This window comes from Taudactylus pleione, unplaced genomic scaffold (assembly GCF_031769625.1).
Source record: "Taudactylus pleione unplaced genomic scaffold, aTauple2 ptg000198l, whole genome shotgun sequence".
Taxonomy (NCBI): Eukaryota; Metazoa; Chordata; class Amphibia; order Anura; family Myobatrachidae; genus Taudactylus; species Taudactylus pleione.
Genome location: NW_028284600.1, coordinates 9,584,661 through 9,605,141, shown reverse-complemented (window position 1 = coordinate 9,605,141; position 20,481 = coordinate 9,584,661). Strand labels below are relative to the sequence as shown.

At 44.2% G+C, this 20,481-nt stretch overlaps 1 protein-coding gene and 1 pseudogene across 1 annotated transcript in view; one reads left to right on the top strand and one right to left on the bottom strand.

Moving 5' to 3' along the window:
* The window catches only part of LOC148518851 (alpha-2-macroglobulin-like), a 239,391-nt gene extending 234,277 nt beyond the window's left edge, over positions 1-5,114 (top strand). Inside the window, exon 35 of the mRNA XM_088476973.1 lies at positions 5,071-5,114. Within this exon, the coding sequence (XP_088333099.1) occupies positions 5,071-5,093 (23 nt within the window). The 3' untranslated portion in view covers positions 5,094-5,114. The remainder of the gene's footprint in view (positions 1-5,070) is intronic.
* A 9,228-nt stretch (positions 5,115-14,342) lies between these two features.
* LOC148518850 (5S ribosomal RNA) lies at positions 14,343-14,461 on the bottom strand (annotated as a pseudogene).
* Between the last annotated feature and the right edge of the window lie 6,020 nt (positions 14,462-20,481).

Below are 20,481 nucleotides of genomic sequence, written 5' to 3'. Positions count from 1 at the left end.
AGCTGCTTCTGCAAAAGCCTGATGAGGGGAATGACCTGACTCAAGCTTGCAGTGTCTGAACTGACTTCACGTGTGGCAAGTTCGAAGGGCTGGAGAACCTTGCACAACACGGAAATCATTCTCCACTGCGCTTGAGTCAGGTGCATACCCCCTCCTTTGCCTATGTCATAGGTGGATGTATAGGCTTGAATGGCCTTTTGCTGCTCCTCCATCCTCTGAAGCATATAGAGGGTTGAGTTCCACCGTGTCACAACCTCTTGCTTCAGGTGATGGCGGGGCAGGTTCATGAGTGTTTGCTGGCGCTCCAGTCTTCGGCACGCAGTCGCTGAATGGTGAAAGTGGCCTGAAATTTTTCGGGCCACCCAAAGCGTCTCCTGCACGCCCCTGTCGCTTTTCAGAAAATTCTGCACCACCAAGGTTATTGTGTGAGCAAAACATGGGACGTGCTGGAATTTGCACAGATGTAATGCTGGCACAATATTGGTGGCATTGTCAGATATCACAAATCCCCAGGAGAGTGTAAGTGGGGTAAGCCACTGGGCGATGATTTCCCTCAGTTTCTCTAAGAGGTTGTCGGCGGTGTGCCTCTTACTGAAACCGGTGATACACAGCGTAGCCTGCCTTGGATCGAGCTGGCATTTCTGAGATGCTGCGACTGGTGACGCTGCTGCTGTTGCTGCGTAAGGTGATACATCTACCCAGTGGGCTGTCACAGTCATATAGTCCTTAGTCTGCCCTGTTCCACTTGTCCACATGTCCGTGGTTAAGTGGACATTGGGTACAACGGCATTTTTCAGGACACTGAGGACACTTTTTCTGACGTTTCTGTACAGTCTCGGTATCGCCTGCCTAGTGAAGTGGAATCTAGACGGGATTTGGAACCGGGGACACACTACCTCCAGCAATTGTCTAAATCCCACTGCACTAATGGCGGATACCGGACGCACGTCTAACACCAACATAGCAGTCAAGGCCTCAGTTATACGTTTTGCTTCAGGATGACTGCTGTCGTACTTCATCCTCCTCGCTAAGGACTGTTGGAGGGTCAATTGTTTAGTAAAAGTAGTGGTGTTCCTACTTCCTCTCTGGGATGATGAATGACTCCCAGCAGCAGCAACAGCAGCAGCGGCAGCAGGAGGCGTAGCAATGCAGGATCCTCCGGAGGAATCCGGGATAGGAGAGGCAGTCATGCCAGTGCCATGGCCTGCAGGACTACTTCTGATCCTGACTAAGGAGGAAATTGACGAGGAGGGAGTTGACGGTGTGGTTTGCAGGCGCTTGGATACAACAGGACATCGGGATTTAGGTGTCCCTGGACTGCTTACGGTCTTAGCCAAAGTTTCTGAACTTGACAGTAACTTATTATTAATGCGCTGCAGGTGCCGTATAAGGGAGGATGTTCCTAGGTGGTTAACGTCCCTACCCCTACTTATTCCACCTTTACATAAGGTACATATGGCAAGACAGTTGTTGTCCGGATTTGGATAGAAATATTGCCAGACCAAAGAGGTGGAATGTTTGGTCTTCTGCCCAGGCATGACCGTGATGGGCTTTTTCATCCCATGGACAACAACTGTCTCCCCCGGAGCCTGAATTAAACAAACCACATCACCATCAGAATCCTCCTCGCCAACTTCCTCCTCAGCGCCAGCTACACCAGTATCCTCATCCTGTTGTACTTCAACAGTGACATCTTCAATTTGCATATCAGCAAGTGGACTGTGGGTGCTCCTTTCAGCACTTGCAGGGGGCGTGCAAATGGTGGAAAGAGCCACCTCTTCCCGTCCAGTGCTGGGAAGGTCAGGCATCGCAACCACCACCACACTTGGACTCTCCTTGGGGATTTGTGATATCTTCTTAGAAAGCACAGTTCTTCGCTGTGCTTTTGCCAGCTTAACTCTTTTGATTTTTTTAGTGGGAGGAGGGCTTCCATCGTCATGTGAAGCTGAACCACTAGTCATGAACATACTAGGGATCGACCTTAGCCGTTCCTTGCCACTCCGTGTCGTAAATGGCATATTGGCAAGTTTACGTTTCTCTTCAGCTGATTTAAATGTTTTTTTCAAGGTCATTTTCCTGAACTTTGTCATTTGGGATTGTATGTGCCCTCTATTATGACATTGGGCATCGGCCTTGGCAGACGACGTTGATGGCGTGTTATCGTCTATGTCATGACTAGTGGCAGCAGCTTCAGCACTAGGAGGAAGTGGATCTTGATCTTTCTCTATTTTATTTTTATCGGAGAAAGTTTGGTCCTCCATATATGTTATATCGATTTGATATATACGTGCGGCTAAACACAGAAAATATTTCTTTATTTTTGCTGGAGAGTAGTGCACTTTGTGGGTTACACCAGACTTTAAGAAATGAGCCAGCCGGCTCTTTACTTATGGGACACAGGCGCACGCTTGGCGCTGCTCCATTGTTGATGCACGTGCGGCTACTGCACACACAATTCACAAACACAGAAAATAATTTTTTTTTTGGTTTGGACTGGAGTGTACTTTGGGGGTTACAGCACCCTTTAACGGTCAAGCCAGCCGGCCCTTTACTTATGACACAGGCGCACGCTTGGCACTACTTTGTTGATGCACGTGCGGCTACTGCGCACACAATTCACAAACACAGAAAATATATATTTTTTTGGTGTGGACTGGAGTGTACTTTGGGGGTTACAGCACCCTTTAACGGTCAAGCCAGCCGGCCCTTTACTTATGACACAGGCGCACGCTTGGCACTACTTTGTTGATGCATGTGCGGCTATTGCGCACACAATTCACAAACACAGAAAATAATTTTTTTTTTGGTTTGGACTGGAGTGTACTTTGGGGGTTACAGCACCCTTTAACGGTCAAGCCAGCCGGCCCTTTACTTATGACACAGGAGCACGCTTGGCACTACTTTGTTGATGCACATGCAGCTACTGCGCACACAATTCACAAACACAGAAAATAATTTTTTTTTTGGTTTGGACTGGAGTGTACTTTGGGGGTTACAGCACCCTTTAACGGTCAAGCCAGCCGGCCCTTTACTTATGACACAGGCGCACGCTTGGCACTTCTTTGTTGATGCATGTGCGCTACTGCGCACACAATTCACAAACACAGAAAATATACATTTTTTTGGTTTGGACTGGAGTGTACTTTGGGGGTTACAGCACCCTTTAACGGTCAAGCCAGCCGGCCCTTTACTTATGACACAGGCGCACGCTTGGCACTACTTTGTTGATGCACGTGCGGCTACTGCGCACACAATTCACAAACACAGAAAATATTTTTTTTTTTGGTTTGGACTGGAGTGTACTTTGGGGGTTACAGCACCCTTTAACAGTCAAGCCAGCCGGCCCATTACTTATGACACAGGCGCATGCTTGGCACTACTTTGTTGATGCACGTGCGGCTACTGTGCACACAATTCACAAACACAGAAAATATATTATTTTTTTAGCACTTGGGGGGAGCACCCCTGATGGACAGAGCACCCCCTGGACAACACTACAGCACCCCTTTAGGACTGGGACACTGCACAGGACTTTGGAGTGGACACAGCCCCTATGGAGAACTGACTGCACAACACAGTCCAGCCAGCCCCTATGGACTTTGAAGTAGTGGACACAGCTCCTATTAACAACAGCAGCACAGCACAACACAGCCAGCCCCTATGGACTTTGAAGTAGTGGACAACAGCAGCACTAGAGTACACTACACTACACAGCCCAGCCAGCCCTAACTCCCACCCTCCCTCTTCACTGTCCACAGCCGAGAGAGAAAATGGCGCCGACGCGGGTACCTTATATAGGATCCAAAACCCGCAAGACTCGGAAGGCGGGATGATGACGTTTTGCCTCGATTTCAGATCCGAGTCAGGCGGGAAAAGTCGAGCCTGACTCGGATCGGACTCGGATCGGGGGGGCTCGGGGGGGTTCGGATTTCAGAAATCCGAACCCGCTCACCCCTAGTTTCAACATTTTGAATATGTCCAATTTGTGTCAGTGTCAACATGTTCCAATACGAAGTGATGCTTGTCGACATTATGAACACACTGACATGTTCTCTGTCAACATGGATTACCTGTTAACATTATGTAGTCGATATGACTGTTGACATTAGGCCTGATTCAGCAAGGAACGCAGTTGCTAAAACGCAAGCATGGCCAATTGTTGCGTACTGTGCATGCACATGGATTGCAGTGCGCAAACTAGCCACTGCGATCGGGTCTGCGATCGCAGTGACTATGCAGACCCATTGCAGAGTGATTGATAGGAAGTGCGGTTTGTGGGTGGTAATAGGGGGGGGGGTTGGGGAAACACAGGCATGCCAGTGCGTTTGAACGTCGTTGCAGGGGCGTGAATAAATTATCCACTGCGATGCCCTACGCAGTGTGAGGTCTCATAGCGTGTGTGGCTGTTGGCAATGTCTGAGTAAGGTCAGGGTTTGTGTAAGTGTGCGTGAGGCTGCGATGGTACTCGATTGTACCGATGATTTTGCAGTCTCGCTAAACATTACAGATGTGTGTAAGGTAAAGTGGCCGTCCTTGTGTAGTGCAGCTTTGCGATCGCAATTAATTTGCATACTGTCGCAGTTGAACTGCGTGCATAATCGCTATTGCATTCATAGTTGCATTCTGTAGTGAATCAGGCCCATTGTTAACATAAGACACGCTGTACATAAGACACGCTGTACATAAGACACGCTGTACATAAGACACGCATATGCAAAAGTATCTCTTGCATCAAGGAAAGGTCTGGTGCAAATGCACACTGATAGTAAGTCTGGAAACTTTCACAGGTGGCTGGATAGGGGCAGGGCAGCCGCATCCTGTAAATGCACGCAGCTCTGGATGCAGGAGAATACAAACTGCATGCAATTCAATCACTGTGCACAATGCAGAACAGTAACTGTTGTAATAAGTGCGATTATAATATTAATTGCGGCTGTTATATATTATATACAGTGCTATGCCAACTATCTTTCTCTTTATACTGTATCACTTACAGTCATTTGCCATTTGATTAGTCTGACAACATTTCTAAAAATAAATGTTCCTCTCTGATTTTATGTTGATTTGCAGGTAATACGAGAAATTCAAGATAAGGACGGAATAAGCTGCATCCCTATATTATGAGTACTGTGACTGAGAAGTGTATCTGAACACTGTACAGTAACATACTGTATATGAATACTGTTACGTGACAATATACTACATCAATAAAATATAACCAACCACGTGTGTCTGTTTTACTAGTTCCTTCACTGACAATCATTAATGAGAGACAATTACTTAATAATTCTGTGAAATAATTAATACATTCTACTGTAATATAAATTAAATTGTAGGCACAAACAGTAATGGTGAATGAATCCATCTATTGGTAGACAATTATTATTCTATGCAATAATATCTTGCCAGAAGCGTAGCTAGGGTCTTTGACGCCCAGGGCAGGATGAAAAGTGGCGCTCCCTAACTGTGTGTGCCCAGAAGGTGCATGTGCGCCTAAAAAGGGTTTGGCCACATGCCACTGAAAAATGGGGGGGTGTCAACATGGCACGTCACCGTTTATCATCACTGGGAACATTCCTTTCCATTCCATATGCATATATAGTGGTCATCATTAAACAACAGTGGATCAACAAGACTTGTGTCCCCTGTGTCACTTCCTGCCACGTGCATCTCTCAGCCACACAATCATCTCCTCCCTGTATCTCTCAGCCACACCCTCTCCCCTCTGCATCTCTCAGCCACACCATAATCTCCCCCCTGTGTCTCTCAGCCACACCATCATCTCCCCCTGCATCTCACAGCCATACCATCATCTCCCCCTGCATCTCACAGCCACACCATCATCTCCCCCTGCATCTCACAGCCACACCATCATCTCCATGCATCATCTTGCAGCCACACCATCATCTCCCCCTGTGTCTCTCAGCCACACTATCAACTCCCCCTGCGTCATCTGTCAGCCACACCATCTCACCCCTGTGTCTCTCAGCTACACCATAATCTCCCCCCTGCGTCTCTCAGCCACACCATCATCTCCCTGCATCATCTCATAGCCACACCATCATCTCCTCCATGCGTCATCTCTCAGCCACACCATCATCTCCCTCCTGTGTCTCTCAGCCACACCATCTCCCCCTGCATTATCTCTCAGCCACACCATCATCTCCCCCTGTGTCTCTTTGCCATATCATCAGATTCTGCCTGCATCTCCTTCACTCTGTGTTTCTCAGTCTCCCCCCTTCTCTCTGCATCGCTAAGGCTTCCCCTCCCTTCACTCTGTATCAATATTCTGTGTCTGTTAGTGCCCCCTTCCTCATTTTGTGTCTCTCTATGTTCCCCCCTCCCTTATTTCACTCTGTTTCCCCCCTCCCCTAGTAACTGCCAGCTGCACTCACCTCTGCCTCATATCTGGATGAGTAGCACAGGTAGGCACTGGGGCTCTTCTTTCCGGTAGGACAGGGAACATGACTTCATTTCTCAGCAAGGTGGGAGCTGCAGTCATGCTGCGAGCACCATGGGCCTTGCTTGGCAGTGCAATAGTGAGGCTGTGGCACTGTATGGTCCCTTCCCTCTATATAATAACAGCACATATCAGTGTATGCTGGGAGCTGTATTATTCCCCCTCATATATCACAGTACCATCCCCCCTATATAATAATAATAATATCAAATAGTGTGTGCTGGGAGATGTGTTATTCCCCCTTATATATCACTGTATAGTCCCCTTCCCCCTATATAATAATATTATATACAGAACACATTTCCTGGCCCCGCCTGTGTCAAGCATGTCTATGATTAAATGACAGGTAAAGCCCCTGTGGCCCTGCCTCCTTTGTTCTGGGACTGGGAGACTATAAGAATATGGCTACCGGTCACCAAACATGAGGACACCATTTGACTGTATTTCTGTTACCAGGGTTAGGGGGTTCGGCTCCCCCCTGCAAACTGTAAATTTGTGCCCTCATATAGTCAGCATTCACACATTTTTACTGCAGGAGTAAATGGCTCTATTGGTAAAGTGTCTAACTACAAAAGTGTGGGGTGATAGGTTTGAATCCCAGGTATTATAAATGCAGGAGAAGATGAAGTAGCTTCATATAGTTAAAATTCACAGACTTTCACTGCAGTAGCACATGGCTGCATTGGTAAGGTGACTAAGTGCAAAGTATAAGGGCCTAATTCAGACCCGCTCGCGAGCTCTGAGCGCTTGCAAGCAGGTCAATGTTGCCCAAGTGCGCATGCGCGAGACCCGAATAACGATGGCCAAGCTGTCATTATGGGTCTTGCACCAAAGGGGGCGTGCTGTCGATGGTGATTGACAGCACGCCCCCTTTGGTGGGCGTGCCGGGGCCGTGGCTGCCCAGATGGAGGCATTCCCATGGGAGCGCCTACCGTCTGGAGCCGGCCCCACTGACATCACTAGTGATGTCAGCGGGAGTGCTTTTGGCTCTGATAGAGCCAAAAGCACTCCAGGGCTTGCGGCAGCGAGACCCTACCGCAAGGGTCTTGTCGCAAGCCCGATGGTCGCGATGGTCTTGACCATCGCGACCATCATTTTGGCCGCTCGCTATAGCTGTGGGTGGTCACCCACAGCTATGCGAGCGGCCAGGAGGCCGCTCCAAACAGTAGGAGGGAAGGCCCTGATTCAGAGCGAGCGCTCTGTCAGAGCGTCCGGCTCTGAATCAGGGCCTAAGTTCAAATCCTAGGTATGACGGTATTTTAAATTAAATAGAATGTGAAGTAGCTTAATAGAGTTTGAATTCACAGGTTTCCCTTGTAATAGCAGATGGCTCTATTGTTAAGCTGTCTGACTGCAAGCATAAGGTGACAGGTTTGAGTCCCAACTATGAATGTATTTTGAAATGTGAATATGCTTGAAGGGAAGGAGATGTGATCAGATGCAGAGAGGAGATGTCGGGACTCACAGAGCAGGAAGCTACATAGGTGATGAAGCGGGTAAGATCGACATTTTTTCTATAGAGCTGTGCCCCCCTGCTATGCTGGGCCTGCAAAGGTGCCCAAGGCATGTGCCTTGCCTTAGTTACGTCACTGTATCTTATCCTTAAAAATTTTTTCTAAACCTACTAGTGAACACACAAAGACTTGTATCTGGCAAAAAAAATTGTCACAATTTATTTGAAATTAATTAGAAAAAGGGGCTGCAGGGTGGCAACACAAGCATACATTGGTCAGCTGCACTGATAAGTGACCACCAGACACAAGCCACAGCCAGACTTAGTGCCAGTACAACTTCCACTCGCTAGGCCCTTCCTCTTGGATTTTGACACTTGTCTACCCAAGTTATTATTCCACAATCACCTACTGTGCCACATGCATGACAATGATGCTTTCCACACATAAAAGAACCACTCACATCGACAATCAAAACCAACAACAGAACCAGCTACCAATAGGAGGGGTGGGAAAAACCTACTGCTCCAGGATCAAAGAGAAAGTGAGGTCCTCCAAACATCACATACTGTATATCATCTCTGTTAGCCACCTCCACCTAAGCATCCTATTGACTAACATCAAGCCATGCTAGAGAGACTCCATAAGCTTAAAACACTCATTTCCATGAATCTAAACTACTACGTTATAGTTACCCAAACATTAAAACAATGCTAATCAAATTGCAAATGTTAACAATCCCAATAGCGTTTTGTTTATCATCCTAAGGCCTAATCGGCCTTATGTCTTTTTAAAAATTTCAGGCTTCTTGTTTGTACTCTTTACCAAAAATATTCTAATATCAACCTCAAATGCACAGATACATCATGAAAAGAATGATTAAGATATATAAGACAGGAAAAATAGTTATAAAGAAATCTAAGTATAGAGAAAGGTGTCTATGCGAGTATCAATACACAGATCCCAATGCTGTTGAATATTATATCATATAATTTCATTACACATGTAAATAAATGAACTGCAGTTCAACATAAAAACAGAATTATTCATCACGTATTAGATAATCTCTGGAGAATAAACAGTGACAGAATCAGGGGCTGGCTGGCAACTTTTAGCCTGGGGGGCAAATGCATGCAGGCGGCCCTGGCAGAGGAGTAGCGTGTAGCCAGGGTGTCCGAAGAATATGCGTGCTACGGCGCCCCCCCCTCAAGGGTTCCAGGGAGGAGGCGGGTCCATATGGGATTAATGTAAGGTAAAAATAAAGATTAGGGCAGCCCCCTGTCGTAGTGCCCATATGCAGTGCCCCCGTGTGCCACAGGAGAGAACACCCTTATGCAGGCCTCCAGTAGTGCCCCCAGTAGTAGTCCCCCCCTTGTAGTGCCCCCAGTAGTAGTAGTCCCCCCCCTTTGTAGTGCCCCCAGTAGTAGTAGTCCTCCCCTTTGCAGTGCCCCCAGTAGTAGTAGTCCCTTTGTAGTGCCCAATTAGTAGTCCCCCCCTTGTAGTGCCCCCAGTAGTAGTAGTCCCCCCTGTAGTGCCCCCAGTAGTAGTCCCCCCCTTGTAGTGTCCTCAGTAGTAGTAGTCTCCCCCCTTGTTGTGTCCCCAGTAGTAGTAGTAGTCCCCAGTAGTAGTAGTCCCCCACCCCCCTTGTAGTGCCCCCAGTAGTAGTAGTAGTAGTCCCCTTATAGTGCCCCCAGTAGTAGTAGTCCCCAGTAGTAGTAGTCCCCTCCCCCTTGTAGTGCCCCCTGTAGTAGTAGTCCACCCACCCCCCTTGTAGTGTCCCCAGTAGTAGTAGTCCCCAGTAGTAGTAGTCCCCCACCCCCTTTGTAGTGCCCCTAGTAGTAGTAGCAGTAGTCCCCTTATAGTGCCCCCAGTAGTAGTAGTCCCCAGTAGTAGTAGTCCCCTCCCCCTTGTAGTGCCCCCAGTAGTAGTAGTCCCCCCCGTGTTGTGTCCCCAGTAGTTTTAGTCCCCCACCCCCCTTGTAGTGCCCCCAGTAGTAGTCCCCACTTGTAGTGCCCTCAGTAGTAGTAGTCCCCCCCTTGTAGTGCCCCCAGAAGTTGTAGTCCCCCACCCCCCTTGTAATGCCCCCAGTAGTAGTAGTCCCCCCCTTTGTAGTGCCCCCAGTAGATGACAGACCCCCCCCAGTAGACACACATAATATAAAAAACAAAATAAAAAAAAACACTTACCTGAATCCCCGCTCCCGCCGCCGCCATCTGCTCCTCCGTCTGTCCTCCCGGGCCGGGCCGCTCTGCATTATGGGAGAGACGTCATATGACATCATGACGTCTCTCCCATTGCCCACTGCGGGAGCTGGAAGATGGAGCGGCTCCCGCAGTGGGAGTCTGACAGATTCTCATTGGCTGCTGCTTACAACAACTCCGTCCGGTCAACGCTACACACGCGGTGCAGTCTGTGTCACAGTGACACAGACTGCAGCGGCCCGCGGCCCGCATGACGCTGCGGCCCGGGGGGCACATGGCACCCTGCTCCCCGGCCCAGCCCGCCACTGGACAGAATGGTACTAAAATCTAGTGTAATCATACAAATTAAGACACATTGTGTCTCTAATGTAACCCAAGACATGTGTTGAAAATAAATGTGGATGATTAATCCCTTCTGTATGTTATAAGGGTAATAAATACAATGGTATATCATATAGACTTCAAGCAATAACTTCCTTAGGTATATAGAGAAATCTGTAACGTATTAATATCCAGTGGCGTAACTACCGTAGGTGCAGGGGGTGCTGCTGATATGGGGCCCGGACTATCCCGGTGGTACCGCCTGCAGTGTCATTTGCAAACAAAAGTTAATTAAAATTAAAAAATATGTATATTTGTTGTTCTACTGTTCCATCCAGTGGCGTGCTGTGTTGTCCAACCACTCCCTGCCCTGTCACAAACTGGTGCAGCAGTGACTCCACAGGGGAAGTAGTCAGCATAAAGGTATCTTTCTCCCTCCTTCAGTCATCAAAGGGAGTCTATCTGACAAACAGGGGTTCAAGCAATGATCAATGCGTACCAAGCACTGTCAGTTGAAAAAAAAAGTACAGTATAAAATAAAGTTTAAAAAATATATATTTGGTTCTATTGTTACTTGTACTTTTCTGTGTGTTTTTGTGTTTTTGAATCACCACAGTGTGAGCTGAGCTGCGAATTTAAAAATGAATAACGATCAGTTTAGAAGAGAAGAGCAGAAGCAACAACCAAAGACTTTTGATGAAGCTGCTGCCACCAGTCATGACGATACTAGTCCTTCAATGTCATCTAAACCGATGCCCAAGGACATAGAGGGTTTAAGTGGAGGCATCTAAAACCAAAGAACCAATATTTTACAGTGGTAAAGAAAAAAACATCTAAGTTAGCTGCATAAAAACATAGATTTGCAATATGCCATTCACCACATGAAGTGGCAAGGAAAGACTAAGGCCTTGGCCTTTATTTATGAGTGGTGGTTCTGCAACTGTCAGTGAGGCATGTTCTTCTGCCTCTTATTATGATGATGTAAGCCCTTCTCACTCTAGAAGAGGTGTCAAAATAATGAAAACCACAAAGGCACAGGAAACAACGGTGTGCCCAGAAACATCACAAATCCCTGAGGAGAGTCTAAGTGTGTCCGCGGGTGCAATTTGTGAACCTGACTTTTCCAGTACTGTACTTAAAGAGGAGCCTCATTCCACCATTTGTGCACCCTCTGCAAATGTGGGGATGAGCAGCACAAGTCAACATGCCGACATAAAAATTGAGGATCCTACTGAGGAAATGCACCAGGATGAAGAGGATTTTTGCGTAGCTGACACTAATAAGGATGTTGATGATGAGGATGTTGATAATGAGGATGATGTTGATGAGGATGTTCTTTGTGTAAATCAGACACAAGTGAAAACTGTTGTTGACCATGATTAGAAAAAGTCCCATTGTCATGCCTGGGCATAAGACAAAAGAAAATCCACCTCTTATGTGTGGAACTATTTCTACCCAAATTCAGACAACAAGTGTCAAGCCATCTGTAGCATTTGTAAAGCAAGAGTAAGTAGAGGTAGGGACCTTAACAATCTAGGAAACTCCTCCCTGTTATGTCATCTGCAGTGCATTCATCAATAGTTTTTGCCATATTCAGAAACTTTGGCTAAAATAGTAACAAGCAGTCCAATGTCAGCTAGATCTCTTCTCTCTGCTAGATCCAAGCATCTTCCATCTCCACCACTAACACCTTCATCAACAATATCCTTAATCATGATCAGAAGTAGTTCTGCATCCTATTTGGTAAGGTTACCTGAGTCCTCACCTATCCAGGATTCCTTAGAAGAATCCTTGAGTGTTACACCTGCTGCTGCTGCTGCTGGGAGTGGATATTCATACCAGATAACTACATACTTGATACAAGGGGTATCAAGTATTACAGCAGTGACCCAGTTGCACAGCAGATCACTGACATAACATCAATGCTGGTATTAGATGTGCATCCAATATCCGCCATTAATACAGTGGGTTTTAGACAGTTAATTGAGGTCCTGTGTCCCCACTGCCAAATCCCATCTAGATTCCATTCAACTAGAAAAGCAATTCCCAGCCTATACAGGGATGTTAAAACAGACTTAATTAGTATCCTCCAAAATGCCGTTGTACCCACAGTTCACTTAATCACAGATATGTGGAAAAGCAGAACAGGGCAAACTAAAGTTTACATGGCTGTAACAGCCCACTTGGTGGGTGTATTGCCATCAGTGTCACCAACAGCAGCAGCATCTAAGAAACAGCAGCTCATTCACAGGCAGGCTACTATCACCAGTTTCACTAAGAGGTATAATGCTGACAACCTCTTGGAAGGCTCAGGGAAGTCATTGCAAAATGGCTTACCCCGTTTTTGCACTCTCTTCTGGATTTGTCATTTCTGACAATGCCACCAATATTGTGGGAGCATTGCAGCTGGGTGAATTCCAACTTGTCCCATGTTTTCCTTACACAATCAACTTGGTGTTGCAAAAATAAAAAAAAATTAGAGGGCCGTGCAGGAGATGCTCTCTGTGACCCAAAACATTTCTGTACATTTTCGCCATTCAGCAGGTGCATGTAGAAAATTGCAGCACCTGCAAGAAATGTTGAACTTGCCCTGCCACCATCTGAAGCAAGAGGTATAACCCTTTATATGCTTCAGCGGATGAAGGAACAGCAAAAAGCCATCCAAAGCTACACAGCGAACTATGACATAGGAAGAGGAGGGGGAATGCTTAGTGGAAAATACTTTCTGTGTTGTGCAAAGTGCTGAAATCCTTCGCAGTAGTCACCTGTGAAGTGAGTTCAGATACTGCTAGCTTGATTCAGGTAATTCCCCTAAGACTTTTGGAAAAGCAACTTGAGAAACTGAAGGAGGAGCTGAAATGAAGTGATTCCACTAAGTATGTCAGACTTGTAGATTAAGGGCCTGATTCAGTACAGATCGCTATTGCGTATGCACAAAAGTGCGATCATTAGCAGAATGATGACTGAGTTTAAACACACCCACCATACGCAGTGCTTACAATGCCATATACGCAGTTGCAATTGCAATCACAATAGAATAGTGATCACAATTATTCATGATTCCTATGTAGCTAACATTCGATGTTCATGTTTAATGTTCATTAGCCAGATGCCGGAAGACCAGCATACTGTACGAAGGTAAACCAGACGCCGGGCACAGGCAGCCACGCGGGGGGGGGGTTAGGTTTAGGGCTCCCAGTAAAGCACCCCCCCAGGAGGGTTAGGTTTAGGCTAGGGGAAGGGGGGGTTAGGCACTCCCGGGGGTGGTTAGGGTTAGGCACCCCCCCGGGAGACTTAGGTGTAGGCTGCGAGGAAGGAGGGGTTAGGCTTAGGCACTTAGAGGGGGGATTAGGATTAGGCACTTGGGGGGGAGGTTAGGGTTAGGCACCCCTAAGGGAGGGTTAGGGTTAGGTTATTAGGAATTAAGTTAGCAATACTTACCTTAGGGACGATCAGGATTTTCACCCTTGCCGGGCTGCTGCTATCAGGATTTGAACCGCTGGGACTTGCATCCGGCGGTAATACCTACTACACCCTGTGTTATATAATGAAAATACCAGCTGTTCTGTTATGCGCATCACTAAATTAAAAGGACAATCATTAGTTAAATCATATCATAAGTAGTTTTGTTAATTTAAAGGATTCAGAATCTCAAATATACAGTACTACTTAATAAACCCATATAGTGCATCAGTTGATATGTGATATAAACAGCAATAATAATTGGAAGGGGAAAGGGAAACTGAAGGGGATAAATTAATTTCTTCTATCTAATGTATTAAGTTGGAAGTAGTTCATCATAAATCACAGTTCACACAAATTTAGCAATGTCTCATTCGTATTATTATTGATGTTATGCCCCTTTGGTAGCCAGAATTACTGATGCGCCCTTAGGCATACCTGCAATAATATCTACAGTACCTGGTATTCCCAGGAGGTCTCCCATCCAAGTACTAACCAGGCCCAGTTATGCTTCCCTTCCAAGATCATACGAGGTTGGGCATTAACATACTAGTCTGACTGTAGGTATCTTAATTAGCAGTTTATGCCCTTCAACACAACCATCATAGGAAGGGGCTATCTAGTAGCTCTCGTTGAAACCGTTAGGAGCCATAGTCTTGAGTTCGAAAATCCAAAACATTTCTCTTCTCAAAAGTTTTTTGCCCAAGTCACCACCTCTCTTGCCAAGGGTGACCTGTTCTATAGCCTTGAATGTCAAGTCTTCCAGATTAGATCCATGTTGTAAGATGAAATGTTTGGAAACAGCATATCCTTCCACTTTTTTTGGCACTGTTTTGGGTCCATTGTCCTGATCATCATTTCTAAAAAAGATTTTAGGTTTCAGGGGGAATACCTCTTTTAGTATTGGCTCCATCAAGAGAAGGTGCCAGTGTTTATGTAGGGATTCACAGATTTCATTCTCATGTCCATTGTAGTTGGTGGTGAAGGGGACTAAGGACTTCATTCAGAGTCGGTCGCAAGCGGCCGCTCGGTTGTACGCCCAGCGACCGAGAAAAACAAAATGTAAACAATTGCACGTGCGGTCGCTCGCACCCAATGTGACGCCCATTCGTTACCAATGCACCTCCTCTAGCTAGCGAGTGATAGAAGCTAACGATCGAGTCAGTCGTTGTCAGTCGCTGTATGTTAATTTTGTTCTGATGGTTGCGGCCACATGTGTTGTGTTGATGCCCACATGTCATGTTTCCATGGTCTATTGATCAGCTTGTTAATAGCTTGTTGTGAATTATTTAATTAGTGATCTAAAGTGTCGCTGTCTTTTTTTTTTCCCCCATTTCAATTTGTCTAAAAACTTTATTGTTCAAATGTCATTTAGTTCGTTCTGTTGTTTTACTAGTAATGCATTTATTAAAAAATAATTTTAAACATGATTTTGGATGATTAATGTTCTGTTGTTGCTAAATGCATGTTAGAAATTACATAATGAATGTAAGTTTGTTTAATTTGCCCTTTTTACTTTGCAATCGCACATAAAGGGCTAGAGCCAATCAGATATGGTATTATTGATTTTTATTTTTGGACACATGAATAATGCATTGTCCAATCGAAGTTAGTATATGTAAATTTGTTTAAAATTTTAGCCAATCATTTTTCATGTCACCCATGTATATTGTTTGTTTACTGTAAAATCTGCCATTGCCATCATGAGAGCCGCGGCATTTACATACAAAGAGCGGGCTATATTGGTGGATGTCCTGGACAGGCGCCTGGGCAATTTGGACCCCCCCCCATTTCTAATAGGCTGAAAAGGCAGGCCTACGTGGAGCTCCATCGGCGCCTTCGTTCGGCGGGGTTCAGGCGCAATATTGCGCAGTTGGAGCGCCGCTAGTCAGATCTCCGACGGCGTTCGCCCATGGTGTTAGCAAATCTGAAGGGCGCAAATACGTTGGCGTAAGTATGCTTTTGCGGTTTGTTGTCATTATTTTTAAACCATGTTTACTATTTTTTACAACAAATGTAACAAGCAGTAATGTATGTTGTACCTATTGTACAGTTTGGGGCAACTGTACTTTCATTAAATGTCAGTTTGTAATATTTACATAGAATGCACAGGTCCTATTTTTTTAAAATGTTGTTTGCAAATTCTGTGGTGTCTCCAATGTAAATGCTTAAAACAATAATATGCTAAACACAATTCTCACTTCTTAGTACATCAGCGGAGATGGAGAATGGCACGGAGAAGTGGGCGCAATGCGCAACCAAATAACCCTCCTAACCCCACCCCTTCCCAAACCATTCAACTCAGCCTTCCCTCCCCGGCCCCATACTCCCCAAGTAACCCTCCCTCCCTGGCCCCATACTCCCCAAGTAACCCTCCCTCCCTGGCCCAATACTCCCTAAGTAACCCTCCCTCCCCTGCCCACTCAGCCCAAATAACTCCTCCTGACCTTGAAACCTCCTCGCAAATCACTACTCCCGAAGCCGATTTCCTTACCCTTTCCCCTTTCCCCCTTCCTCCTATGGATGACCAGGCTTCCCCTTCCCAGGCACGGATTTACGGTAATGTGTTCTTTACCTTTTTTTATGTTTTACTATTTATCTTTATATAAATAGGATGTATGTGTGTTGGTGTTGTTCTTTAGATAGTGTATCTAATATTTTGAAGCCTGGCCTTTTTTTTTTCCTAAAGGTTAAATTTGACTAGTAATCATGTGATACAATTGTTTTTTGTTTGTTTTTTAGATGTTGTAATGTATCAAAGTAGACATTGCTTATTTAAAAAAAATATATATATTTTTTTTTGGTATGCTTACACTCTGCACAAATGTGTTAAGAGTTTAAAACTATGTGATGGGCATTTTTGCATAGGTGCATGTCGAGGTAATTATTTTGAGTTATGTTTTGTGGTGTCTAATCTAGGGAACATTTCAAGTTCAAAAATGTCGACACAGTCGGCTTTAATGGTACATAACCATTTACCGTTTACACCAAGCTAATTTTTAAATTAGAGCCTCAAAAAATTTGGCACAGCAACATCATATGATCACCAATATTCCCAGTGTTTTCAACAAATTAGTAGTCTGTACTTTATGTCGTACACTGTAATTGGGCCCCCAAAAAAACAAAAATAAGTATATTTTAAGAAACACATAAGTCACATACCTTGTGGTTTTATGCACTGTTTGTATATTAAATAAAAAAAACTGTACTCAACTAGGCCATGCCACAGGACAACACAGGATTTGGGTAGTGTATAGTGTTTGATACATTAGCAATTATAACCAGTTTCCTATGTATTTGTTAATAAGCAACATAGATTGGTGTCCCTTCAGTTATGTGGCTCTTTAAGTAGAGGCCATGGTTTTTTGTTTAAATTAAAAAATTCATAGAAAATGTTTTGGAGTTTACATCTGGATTATGGTTGTTAAAGGACAATACAACATACATTACTACTCTACATTTTTTAGAAATCCCTTGCCTGGATTAGATCATTTCATAAGCCTACAAATGTTGCAGGCCTGTGTTTTTTTTTTGGGGGGGGGTAGGCAACAACTTCATTGTGTCGCACACTCTTTGTAGGGCATATAATAAACTAGTACTTTTCAATGTTTGAGTCTCAAATTAAATGATTTTCTAAACAATTTTTAATCTCATCTCTACAGATCCCCAGATGCTGTTTCACTTCCTCAGAGAGGAGATTACTTTGGCACAAGAACATTTGGCCAATTTGGGATTGTGTTTCCAAAGTATCCTTGCTGCCTTGGACCAGGCTGATGTGTAATTTGTTTTTTTGATATTTTTGTTTGTTCATTCAAATATATTTTGTTACAAGACTACCTTAGTCGTAATTTTTTAAATTAATTAACTGTCTAATCCTGGCGTACAAATGGGTCATTGTTTATTTCGTAGTACTTCCCATAGTTTTACAAATTCAGAATTACACATACTTAAAAATTTCTGTTGTTAGTTTGGTCTGCATTTTTGTGCATAATATATTTTTGGAGTTACTTGATTTCTTTTACATTTTAGCCAACATTATAAGCCACAACCAATAATAGTGCATAATAAAGTTTAAACATTTGTACACACAAATACATCAGGGTATTAATGGGAAACAGTGTAACATAATTTTTACAACCTTAATTTCATGTGTGGCAAGTTTTTGGATTATGGTTACTACATTTGTGTTAACTGAACTGTAGCCTAAAAGCCATTAGGTTCCCAAAAAGCAACCATATTACAAACCACAGAAATGTTTCCACCACATGGTTTATGGGTTGAACATAATTGGGAATACTTTTTTAAAAAATAACTTGGATTTGGTTTTTAAAAATTTGTATTTATTGGTTCTCCAAACAGCACCAAAACACATTAATAAGTAAAAAAAATATACAAACACAAGGACAAACACAAAATAACGGTTGCTCCAAACATGATCACAAACTGATCCAAATAGATAATCACATGGTGGTACAATCCAAAAGCAAAAGGGTTGTTGTTTATCCAAACACAGACAAGGGCATTGACAATGTGTTGTTAATGTTTTATCAAAATTGAAATTGTGGTAGGGAGAAGAAAGACGAAAAAAAAAATTGTAACAAACATGGTAGAAACTTCAAAGTCAAACAAGGCAAAACAGAAAAACCATGATGCAGAAGAAAGAAAAAATGTAAAAAATTAAAACAACACTAGCAAAACTTACCTGAAAAAACGAGCAACCACATCATTGCTTCTGGCCCCCCTGGACAGTCTCACACCACCTATCTCATGGGGACCATCCTCTGGCAAGGCATACACTGGCTGCACTGGTACTCAACTCCTTATGGCAATGTTATGAAATATCCCACACAGGAGCACGATCCTCGATACCATATCTGGAAAATACATTAGGTTGCCACCAGAGTGGTGGAGACATCTGAATCTTCCCTTTAAAAGTCCGATACAGCGCTCCACCACCTGCCTGGTGGCAGTAAACGCAGCATTAATTTGTGTTTGTGGCCCTGGTGTGGGTGCCAAAAAAGGAGTCAGCAGCCAGGGCATACAAGGATATCCACTGTCACCTGTAGGAAAGGATAGACAGTTAGAATTTACATAATCAAACAATTACATTCACTATATTATAGAAAAACATACCAAAATTAAACTTACCCAGAAGCCACGCATCACCAGCTTGCAGTGTTGCTAATTTGTGCCAAATTCCTGAATGTTGAATTACAAATGCGTCATGAGAACTGCCTGGAAATTTGGAATTCAGGGAGAGGATCTGAAGGGAGGCATCATATAGCACCATCACATTCATGGAATGGTAATATTTGCGGTTTCGATAAATATGTTTTTTCACTGCTGGTGGCTGAAGTGCTATGTGAGTGCCATCCACTACCCCTATGATGTGTGGAAAGCCAGCAATGTCCTGAAACTGCTGTTTTACCACACCAAGAGCTTCCATATCCAAAGGCATACTAATAAATTGGGCTATATGGTTGAAAAAAGCACCCATCACACGCCTCAGGATCCTGAATAATGATGGCTGGGAAATACCAGCCACCAGACCCACAGTAGTCTGGAAGGACCCTGAGGCGCAGAAATGTAACACCGCCAGCAACTGTGTTAGTGGTGGTATTAATGTAGGAATGTGAATTTGACTTTCTAGATCACTCTTTATTATTGAAAGTGTGTCTAGGATAATGTTGGGTGGGAGGCGGGAAGTTGTTAACACAACATCATCTGGCATTCCAAAAAGGGTGACCCGTGTTCGATATTTCTGGGTCCTTGCACGCCTCCTATGCCTATGTCGAGGAGGAGGACCAGGTAGGTTTGGGTGTGGTAGCATGGCGAGGATGAGCTTGCCCACGTCTCTCTGAAATGTTTGTTTTTAAAAATTAGTTTCTCTGTTAATGAAAGTTTTATATGAAAAATAACAAACTTAATGTAGCAGATTCTTACAGGGTTGGGTAGGGCCATCTTGTCAACCACCTACATGTTTTTTTTGTGGGGAAAAAAAATAAAAAGGCAGAATAGCAATGATATACATTAGAATAAGTTGTTTCCAAACACATAGCCAAAAAATTAGTTACGTTAGAAACATTAAGAAGGAAATAAAAAAATTTTTTTTTTTTAAAAAAAGCAGGACTCAGATACACTTACCTGGGACCACGAAAAAATGGGCAGGAATACTCCTTCAAACAACAAAAACCAACGAAATAAACTACATTTGTTTAAAAAAAAAAATTACTAAAACAAAACCATGCCATGCACACAATGGACTGATGCTTGCAGGACTCAGATACACTTACCAGACTCTCAAGCCAAGAATGTATTGTGCCAAAACTCCTCACAACGCCAATCAACAACCAACAGCCAACCACCAACTACGCACATGTAATGGTCCATTTAGGTGAACCTTAAATAGAGATGCAAATCATGCAATTAGTGAATAATGATGGATAGGTGTGCATTTTGCGTAGTGAAACATGGATGAATGCAACATGGATGCATGCACAACCAATCCAATGATGCGCTCACATCTCATTAACCCACGCAATTATTGAGAGGTGTGCATTTTGCATAGTGAAACATGGATGAACGC